This window comes from Thalassophryne amazonica, chromosome 5 (assembly GCF_902500255.1).
Source record: "Thalassophryne amazonica chromosome 5, fThaAma1.1, whole genome shotgun sequence".
NCBI lineage: Eukaryota > Metazoa > Chordata > Actinopteri > Batrachoidiformes > Batrachoididae > Thalassophryne > Thalassophryne amazonica.
In genome coordinates, this window is record NC_047107.1 from 53462297 (window position 1) to 53473532 (window position 11236).

Consider the following 11236-nt stretch of genomic DNA (forward strand, 5'->3'; position numbering starts at 1 on the left):
TGGCACAGAACAAAACTGGGTTTCTATACCTTTGAGAAGTTGAAGGAGTGTTGTTGACAATTGGTTCTTTCTGTGTGATATCCTTGTAGATGCACCTGAAAACCTCTCCAGCCACCTAATAAAGGACGGACATGCTGCCAAACCCTGAAGCAAAGAATTTAAGAAGCAGGTGCTTCCTAAATTCAATAGACCTGGGACCATACCTGGAGGGAAACAAAAGTCGGTCAAAGTCTGCATTACGACCAGTGTGCTGCACGGTGCGTCCATTATGTTACAGCCTTATGCCAAAATGGATGAAATTAATTTTTTCCCCCCTCACAATTCTACATACAATAGCCCATAATGATAATGTGAAAAAGGTTTTTTGAAATTTTTGCAATTTATTAAAAATAAAAACTAAGGCATCACTCGTACATAAGTATTCACAGCCTTTGCTATGAAGCTCAAAATTGAGTTCAGGTGACTCCTGTTTCCACTGATCATCCGTGAGATGTTTCTACAGCTTAACTGAAGTCGACCTGGGGTAAATTCAGTTAATTGGACATGATCTGGAAAAGCACACACCTGTCTACATATAAGGTCCCACAGTTGACAGTGCATGTCAGAACACAAAGCATGAAGTCAAAGGAATTGCCTGTAGACATTTTTTTTCCACAAAATTCTACACATAATACTCCATAATGAAAATGTTAAAGATTTTTGAAAATTTATTAAAAATAAAAAACTAAGAAACCATGTGTACGCAAGTATTCATACCCTTTGCCATAAAGCTCAAAACTGAACCCATGTACCACTCGTCATCCTTGAGATGTTTCTACAACTTAATTGGAGTCCGTATTCATCCTATTCATATTCAAGAAAACTTGAGGCTGTAATTGCTGCCAAATGTGCCATCAATAAAGTATTGAGCAAAGGGTGTGAATACTTAGGTACATGTAATTTTTTAATTTATTTATTTTAAGAAATTTGCTTAAATTTCAATAAAATTTTTCATGTGGTGATTATGGAGTGTTGTGAGTAGAATTTTGAGGGAAAAATGGAATAAGGCTGTAACATAACAAAATGTGGAAAAAGTGAAGCACTATGAATACTTTCCAGATGTACTGTACTAACTCTTTAAACACACTGTTTATTTTTACCCCTCTTTCTCTTCTTTCGTTCTGTAATTGGTCCCCAGAAAACATAGACTCCAGCTGCAACTGCAGTAGCTATGCCACCGATGACAACCCAGTTTTTTATCATCTTGCATCTGAAAAACACAAAGTGCCATAATTAATACCATCAACAGAAAGAAACCCAAATAGAATAAACAGGAGAGCTATGTAGGTAATTTAGGTGAACATACACTAGTGAATGACATTTATTCTATTTTTTTTTTAAACAGTACTGTTCAAGTTTAATATTAAATATCAAAACACACAATTTACCCTCCGTAATAAAGATATGACCAAGCTTTAACTACAATTTAGACCTGAAACAGCTCAGTTTAAGCTTGTTGTATGGGAACATTTACACTCATTTATTGTTTCCTGTTCCAGAGCACGTCACATTTTTGTATGTCACAAAACTTTTAAGAGATGACATACCAATGATGCAGGACAGGTGTTTATGTCACTAGTTAAGGTATAGTTAAGATTTAACATGATTTAGTCAGCTATTTCTTTGAATGTATTTGATACCAGGGCCATTAATGATACACAGGCATGGTACACCACGCTCTATAGCATTCCAATTGTAACAGAACCAGCTTGGAACTATGCCATGAGTTAGAGCCCCCCGATGTTTGGTACTCACAATAGTAAGTAAGTAAGTAGTAAGTAAGCTTTATTTATAAAGCGCCTTTCACAGACCAGGGTCACAAAGCGCTGCACATAGCATACAAAAATAATCTAAAAATAACATACGAAAACAATAAAATACAATATTAGGCTAAAAAGCTAACTTAAAGAAATGCGTCTTTAGTTGCCTTCTAAAAGTACCTATACAATCCAGAGAACGAAGGGCACAGGGAAGCTCATTCCAGAGGCTAGGCGCCACCGCTTTAAAAGATCTGTCCCTGCGAGTTTTAAAACGGGTCCGAGGAACCATCAACAGGTTCTGATTGGACGACCTGAGGCTCCTGGAGGAAGCATAAGGCTGGATCAGGTCTCTGATGTACTCCGGTGCCTGTCCATGCAGAGCTCTAAAAGTCAATACCAGGATTTTGTAATGAATCCTGTAGGAGACAGGCAGCCAATGCAAAGTATTAAGAATAGGAGTAATATGGTCCCTCCTGCGGGTGCGGGTAAGCAGGCGCGCAGCAGAATTTTGCACAACCTGCAGGCAGGCCAACTCCTTCTTATTCAGACAGGTGAAAAGACTGTTACAATAATCCAAATGCGATGAGACAAACGCATGAACAAAAATCTCCAGCTCTTACAGTTCTTAACCAGGTAATTTGTGTGCTGCTCCAGAGACAACCCTCCATCCAAAATCACACCCAGGTTACGCAGGCTGCTTTTGACCGTGCAGCTTAGGCTACCGAGATGCTGCTTAATTCCAGGTACAGCACTATCTGGTGCTACAATCAGAGTCTCAGTCTTATTGGAATTTAACTGCAGACTGTTCTCAGTGAGCCATTCCATAATTTTGGCCAAACAATTTGTGAGAGAGTCTTATTGGAATTTAACTGCAGACTGTTCTCAGTGAGCCATTCCATAATTTTGGCCAAACAATTTGTGAGAGAGCAGAGTTTCTGTGGCTCAGTTGTCTTAAAAGAGCAGTACAGCTGCAGATCATCAGCATACAAATGATAGGACACATCACTGAACTGCTGGATCAGCTTGCTGAGAGGAAGGAGATACAATGAGAACAAAACAGGTCCCAAGACCGATCCCTGCGGCACACCCCACAGAAGATCTGCAGATTCCGACACTGCATTGCCCACCATCACACTAAAAGTTCTACCAGTCAGGTAAGAGGTAAACCACTCTAAAACACAACCTGACATTCCAACCAAATCCCGCAATCTGTTTATCAGAATGCCATGGTCAACGGTATCAAACGCCGAAGACAGATCAAGCAGAATCAGCACAGAACATTTGCCAGTGTCAGCTGCCATCATCATGTCACTAGACACCTTCAACAGGGCTGTTTCAGTAGAATGAAACTCACGGTACCCAGATTGAAAAGTGTCATGGATGTCGTTAGGCTGCAAAAACGATCTCAATTGAGCACAGACAACCTTTTCCAAGACTTTGGCCAAGAAAGGGGTTTTAGATATTGGCCTAAAGTTCTTGAGTTCTGCAGAATCCAATCCAGCTTTCTTTAACTGTGGTTCCACAATGGCATGTTTAAAATAACAGGGAAACACACCACTCGACAAAGATATATTAAACATTTTAGCAATGTATGGCCCGATGGAGTCAAATACATTCACAAACAGTTTAAACGGAAGAACATCCAAACTACCAGAGGATGGCTTCACTTTACTCATGATGGTTGAGATGTCCTCTACAGTAACAGGCTCAAATGAGGCCCAGCACTGAGTGGGAGGTTCCCAGTGCTGGGGACCATGGCATGGAGGCAGGTTGTCCTTTATAACTCTAACCTTATCAATAAAGAAATCCAGGAACTCCTCACAACTAGTTTTAGAGATAACAGGAGTGACGGCAGCAGGTGACACAAGAGAGCTGATTGTGTCAAAAAGCACTTTAGGATTTCTTTTATTGGAGGCAATCAGGCGATTAAAATAACTCGTCCTGGCCTCTTCTATCATCTTATTTAAGGAAGATATTAAGTCTCTTAAATGTAGCCTGTGAACCTCCAGTTTTGTTGACTTCCATAGGCTTTCAATCTGGCGACATGTTCTCCTTAGAGTCATAATCCCATCATTTATCCAAGGACAGAAACTTTCACGAGGAGCTTTATTAGCCTTAAGTGGTGCCACTTGATCCAAGATAGTGGCACAGTGGCTATTAAAGCTATTCATAAAACAATCAGTTTCAGTGAGATTATTAAAAAGTAAAGGGTTGAACTTATCACAGAAAAGCGTAGCTGTTGTCTCTGTGATAATTCTCCTTTCTGCCTTAGTGGAAACAGGTCGAAGCTCAGATGGCACCATCAAATCAAAGAGAGCACAACAATGGCCACTCAGAAGAACATCCTCCATACATACATTGGTAATTTCCAGGCCCAGTGCAAAAACCAGATCCAAAGTGTGACCCTTGTTGTGAGTGGGACCTGACACATACTGTTTAAAATTAAAAGCCTCTGTCATAGTTATAAGCTTTCTTGCTGAAGTGGAAGTATCAACATCAATCTGGAAATTAAAATCACCCAAAATTAAGACCTTTTCCAATCTAATTATAGATGATAAAAAGTCAGTAAAAGCCTTAAGAAAAGTCCCAGCAGGGCCAGGAGGTCGATAGATCAAAATACTATAAAATTTATGTGAAGAACCAACTTCCATCATGAGCGCCTCAAAAGAGGGGGCGTGGCTTGTATCTGACAGTCTGCATGTGTACCGGTCCCGGTGCACAGCAGCCAGTCCTCCCCCTGCGCGACAGGGGCAGGGATTACCCACTGCTAAGCAACCCGCAGGACAGAGCTCATTTAAATGGATGCATTCATTTTCCCTCTGCCACGTTTCTGTGAGGAAAAGAAAGTCCAAGTTTTTCCTGACAAAAAGCTCATTAATGGAGAACGCTTTATTTGAAATAGAGCGCGCATTCAATAATCCAATCCGACTCAACAATGAGGCGGTAGTCGAGTCCGCTGAGCACAGCGGGACAGGCTGCAGACATCTCCCACGGTCACGTGAGGCACCATTGTACCGGCGAAACCCACGCTGCTCCCTAGATGTAAACACGGAAAGCAGGGACGGACCCGGGACCCAAGCGACTCGTCCATCGGGGACTCAGTGATGTCCAGGCTGAGTCCTGCAACACAGAGGAGTGGTGGGATGCGTGAACAGGGCTGCACCGCCAGCCGTATGGCCCTGCAAGAGTGGAACTGAGCGAAGCCACCTGTAGCTTCGGTATCCACAAGCCGCACGCCACACTCCTCGTCTGATCCGAACCTGGACACCCGCTCTGCAGCCTCTTCTCCTCTTTTCGGACTACTGGACGTCGCCACAACATCAGGTATTCCCGGGAGGAAGGGGGACACACAGTTTATTACACACAGAGTATTAGTTTTAAAGGAAAAGAAAACCCATGATAATTTATAATTGGGTTGGTAGATTATGATATTGAGAGCCCATATGAAAAGTTGTGAGACATGTGTGATCACTTATGTTAAAGTTAAGAGCATTTTTGTATGGCTGGTCTAAAGCCACCAGCAGGCAGCCATGCCGTCTGCTATAACAACGATGTGTGACGTCACATAGGCACAGAGGTTCAACACTCTGCCAGTGTTGCCCTTCAGTATAGAAGGAGCAAAGATGTTAGAGGTCTCAAACTCATTCCAGAAAGGGCCGAGAGGGTTCAGGCTTTCTTTGCAACCACCCACTCCACCAGGTGAGTTCACTGATTAACATCACTTTGGGCAGGTGGAATCAGTTAATCCTTTCTGGATTGAGTTTGAGACCTCTGTACAGTTAGACAGCAAGATTTTTTTTTTAAACTTTAAATTGAATATGCACCGTAAATGCTGTTTTTCTGACGTGCACGTCATCCAGCGCACGCATGGTGTCTTGCGGTGTCTGATCTGCCCCATGTGCAGACCTGAGCACCGGTAATTTAAACTTTTTTGTTTTCTTTGTGCATCGTGAGATAATGTCATCTTGCAGCCAAGATCACCTGGTGTTTGTGCTAAATGAGACATTAAGGTGCTGTGACATTTTGAACTTGTAGCGCAAACACAGAGAGACTGTGCGGGGGGGGCGACTCTGCCGGCTGATCTAACGGGAGGCACAACTGCAGTGCAAAGTGCCAGAAGGACTTTTCTTCATCCACGACAAGGATTTAATTTTCAGATGTCATTTTCTGCAGGACGTGTTGATGAATCCACTACAACTAAGAGGTAAGACTTTATATTTATTGTGTGTGTGAATTTACGCCATGGACAGCATCAACTGACGTATTTTGACTTATGAGAAAACCTGTAAAAATCCATAAATTAGCTGCATCATTGTTTAAGCTGCAGTGTTCAACGCGTGTGAAAAAAGTAGCGGCTTATAGTCAAAAAATTATGGTAGTTACCTTTCTGTGCCCATACTACATCACAGCATTCTGCAAGCGATCCGGGGGATTTTTTTCTGATTGGTTAAAATTGTGTCAATGGCGGCATTTATGAAATCGTCAACGATGGATGAATTCTGTCATTTGGAGGCAGATATTTCAGTTGTAAGGGCTCCTTATTTTCATTTATATGCATCAATCGTTAGTTTACAGCACAGTCTATCTTCCCAGCTATATTTTATTAGTGAGTTTTCTTTTCCTTTAAGGAAATAGACTAGTCAAAGTATGGTCCAAGAAGCTGCAAAAGCTGAAAAAAATCCAAACAAACCTGATAACACCAAAAAAAATTGATTCAAGTGCACGAATTAAATACATTTGATCACATCTAATTTAGCTTATGAAAAGTCACTTCTAAACAGGACTTTGACCTTGCAAATATTTAGAAGGTAACATTTAGTGGAAACTAGTGTAGGCAGAGGTTTTCACTCTACAAGCGTGGTGCTCTAGTTTACCATGTCTCACACCTGTCAGACGGTTTTCAGTTTTGTATGACCAAGTCTGAAATTGCTATTTGTAAGAGGGCTGAAGTTCTTCTGATGTCATAAGCAGTCAAATAGTGTCCCACAGCACTGTCTCACTCAGAGTGGCAGTGGACGCAATGATAAGTAGATCAAAGTATTTGAAAATTCACATTAACATTTGCAATGACAATTACTCTGACTGCAGACATAGAATTTTGAAAATGAGGACTATCACTCAAGTTATATATTTAAAACTGAAAATGATTAGTTTATAGTGAATACATACTATCTACTGATATTGATAGTTTCAAGCTGCCTGGCCAACCCAGCTAAGGAAAAGAAGCTCTAACAAATATGACTCGAAAAATGCATTGGTTACATCAAGACTTCAGAGCACGCCACAAAACAAGAAAAGACATATCCCTGTACTCCAAGAAATAGTACAGCAGATAACTGTAAGAATCGTTCAAATCCGGTTACACAAGTACCAAAATTTGACTGTGTATGCCTTTTGGTACATATTGTAGAAAAATAAAGTCAGCCATTTGAATTTTCAACAGGGGGCCAAGTAGGGGTCAATTGAAGAACTGCATAGGGGTCAAAAAAAATGTTCCAATGATATTGAAAGCTATACCACATTATGTGTCTGATCACAAAGATTCCAAAAAGGTATAGTTTGGACTATCTATAACGGAATGTTCTGGAGTTATGGGGTAAAAATAGGAAGAATGGTGACAAAGGTCAGTTTCAGTTTGTACAGGGGTCAAAAGTTAAAGCTGCTCCAGCTTTGGTAAAACGTGGTGCAAATTATTGGTTGAACTAATAGGATTAACAAATGGAATAGTTCGGCCTGTGTTGAATGTTTGATTGCCAAAGTAAAGGTGAAACAATGTCGACGTCTATTGGATTCTATGACATGTGACATATGTTACCCGTAACATGATAACTTAGCATGACACATGGTGCAAACTATTCCTTTTTAAAATCCAACTAACTCAACCAATAATTTGCATCATGTTTTACCATAATTGGAGCAACTTTAACTTTTGACCCCTGTACAAACTGAAACTGACCTGTCGCCATGCTTGCTGTTTTTACCCTATAACTCCAGAACATTCAGTCACAGATAGTCCAAATTATACCTTTTTGGAATCTTTGTGATCAGACACATAATGTAGTATAGCTTTCAATATCATTGGAACATTTTTTTGACCCCTATGCAGTTCTTCAATTGACCCCTACTTGGCCCCCTGTTGAAAATTCAAATGGCTAACGTTATTTTTCTAAAATATGTACCAAAAGGTATACACAGTCAAACTTTGGTGCTTGTAATCAGATTTGAAGGATTCTTCTGCAAATATTCTCTGCTGCACTAAAACCGTAATACATTGCAGAGTTGTTCAATTGTCAAACATATACAATGGATTGACTTTAATGTGCTAGGAGTGTGCCCTGTGTAACTGTACTACCTAAGAAAATACAAGAATCAAATTGCAACTGAGTATCGGCAGGTACTTAAAATTAAATGACTGATTGGAATCCGGAGACAAAAAAAGACTTGATCAAGAAAGCCCTAATACCAGCAAATCATTTACTTTTGTATGTGATATGTCTGCAACATTTCTATATTACTGGAGTTGTCAGCATTACAGCTTTGGCAAAGATGTCTGCAACAATTGATAATGTCAATCGAGACCACAAATACATTCATCTTAGACAATTTTGTATCTTCCTCACCCATGTCAAGCAGTTGTAATAACTTACTTATGTATTCCTTGTAAAGAACAACAAAGGAAGAATGTTTTACTCTGGGTATCCATATTTTTTTCTCTGAAGTCATCAAGTGAATGCCAAGTTTTCTGAAGCTGGAGACTCCTGACTGGGGTTTTCCAAGTTTACAGTCATCTCGAACACAACCTGAGACTTGGAGACAGGGGAGGTAATGGTCTAGTGGTTAAACGTTGGGCTTGACACTAGAGGATCCTCAGTTCAAATCCCAGCCTGACTGGAAAATCACTAAGGGCCCTTGGGGAAGGTCTTCAATCACCTAGTTGCTCCCGGTGTGTATTGAGTACCTTGTCTGATGCAGATGGAAAAGCCCTACATAAATGCAGTCCATTTACCATTTACTTGGACTCTAACCAGTGACCTAATGTGAAGACTGGAAGTCTTTGACACGGGAATGACTTTGTGTCAAATAAATGCATACTTTGGGAAACTCAGATGAGATGTACCACTTGTACTGTGAGTGAACATGAGCGATGACATTCTGGCCATACAGAAAGCTCTTCTGGTCATGATCCAGTGTTGAGGACCTCAGCAAATGTTACAGGTCAAGGCAAGTTTTACCTGGCTGCGACAGATGGATCACAACTTTCAGCAGTTGGGGCTCGACCTGTTGTATACCTGGATGATTGCCTTTAAGAAAGGCAGTTCTACAGTGTGGCAGATGCAGCACCGTGCGACAGTAAGAATGGGAATTTTGCTAACACAACCATTTCTGGACACAGCAGAGGAAGTTACGTGCAAAACACCTAAACAACCCCATTTGTTGTTTAATAATCAGTCATGTGGTTATTTAAAGGGCGTTTTTACATAACCAAGTATCAGTGAAGATTAATTCAATTATACAAACTGAAATACAATTACATTTACCATGTTTCAAATGCATTAATGAAATCAAAACGTGTTGATGTGCCCTGAACTGAATCACCTCAAGCTAATCAGCGGTTAAACAAAGCTAATTCTTAGCATTAGCTTGTAGCAACTAGTGTTAGCGCTTTGGCTAACTTACCGACAACACCAAGCTTTTCCTCGGTCACTGTCCAAGCTGCTCACTCAATACATCACTCAACTTTCTTGTCGCTACAAGTTTCCATTAAAAGTTTTAGCGAATACGACGATTAAAAGAGCTCACGTTTGTCTTTCTTGTCTGCGCATGTCACACTAGGGTTTAAAGGGATTAAAGTGCAACAGCAACGGCGAAACGGCTCCTCGTGATCCGGTCGTTAAGTGTGACGTAACGCATCATGTGATTTTTAGCTTCCGGCTCCAAGCAAAAAAGGCGCGCTGTCATCAACTGAGAACTGCACTAAGACGATCTGATCAGGCTGCACTTACACCGTTGCACACGGACAACAGTATTAACATCGCAACATAAATCTTTTTGTATATTGTGCCTAAAACTCTCCTGGATATATTTACTGGGTTTTTAGACGTTGTTACTGCGTTTGTTTTATGTAAAAATGTCAGACACTCAGGTTGTTTCTCCATTATTTTCAATGGGATTTGCTGCGAGCTGCGATCGCTACCTGTTCATGTCGTTCGGGGAGAAAGTGAAGTTTGCACTTTAACGTCCTGTTTACTGTAATAAATATTTTTTTATTAACAAACAGACATGTATATTTTACCAGTGCATAATAAAATATGTAAAGTAAAAAAAAAAAGTATTAAATGTTCTAACCACAGAGCCAGACGAATGCGTTTAACGGAGGTGGAGGCGGAGAAGGGAGGGACGGAGGTTTGCGCACAATGTAAACACAAACTAAACTTAAACTGTAAATCCTTAAAAGGATCATACAGACGTAACTTTAATTGTAAACTTGGCGGTCTCTGGACCCGGAAACAAATTTATCACGTGATGCGTTACGTCAGCGCTTAACAACCGGATACAGTGGAATGAAGCAGGATTCATCGGATCGATTCATCGCTGCGCTTCTTCCTTTCGACCAGTAGATGGCAGTAATCAAGCACTGTCTCTTGAAGCGCTTAAAAGAAAGAAGTGGCCTTTTGTTCCAGAAAGGCTTTGCTATGTAAGACTAGATGTTTGCTTGTTGTTCGGCGGGTAAAGGTTTACCTGAGTGTGGGTCCAGTGCCAACGAACTCCCCAACCAGCTTATCGCAGTTTTCACCTCCAAACCACTATAACATCCTTCTGTCACCGCGTCGGAACCCAAGTCTGCTTGATTTGTTGTGTGTTTCAGGTCGGAGCCGCAGGAAAGTGAACCGACTGTATCACTGTTTCGGCTCCGATGTCACGTACTGATATGTATTTTGCTGGAAAATGACTTCAAAATGTTTAAATACTACAACGAATGTTTCGAGGTAAAAATGCAGTGACCGATTTATATTTTATCTTCTTGTCGAAGTGTTTATAAAGTTTGACAATAGATGCAAAAGATAACATAATATGTATATGTGTGTAAAATGTAAATAAAAACAATACAATGATTTGCAAATCCTCTTCAACCTATAGTCAATTGAATACACCACAAAGACAATATATTTAATTTCAAACTGATAAACTTCATTGTTTTGTGCAAATATTTGCTCATTTTGAAATGGATGCCAGTGGTATGTTTACCACTGTGTTACATCACCTTTCCTCCTAACAACACAATACGCGTTTGGGAACTGAGGACACTAATTGCTGAAGCTTTGTTGGTGGAATTCTTTCCCATTCTTGCTTAATGTACGACTTCAGTTGTTCAACAGTCTGGCCAGTCTAGTACCTGCATTCTTTTACTATGAAGCCACGCTGTTGTAACACATGCA

The 11236-nt window shown here is 40.5% G+C and overlaps 1 protein-coding gene across 2 annotated transcripts in view; it reads right to left on the reverse strand.

Annotated features, from left to right (window-relative positions):
- The window catches only part of usp30 (ubiquitin specific peptidase 30), a 27883-nt gene extending 17216 nt beyond the window's left edge, over nt 1-10667 (reverse strand). The window contains exons 1-3 of one of the 2 annotated variants that reach the window (XM_034170259.1): nt 10539-10667; nt 1140-1249; nt 30-203 (exon numbers count right to left, since the gene is read on the reverse strand). In XM_034170259.1, coding sequence (XP_034026150.1) covers nt 30-203; nt 1140-1242 — 277 coding nt within the window. In that variant the 5' untranslated portion in view covers nt 1243-1249; nt 10539-10667. Of the gene's footprint in view, nt 1-29; nt 204-1139; nt 1250-9476; nt 9665-10538 lie in introns of those variants that run through there. The other variant, XM_034170258.1, reaches the window with a different exon arrangement.
- Nucleotides 10668-11236: the final 569 nt, after the last annotated feature.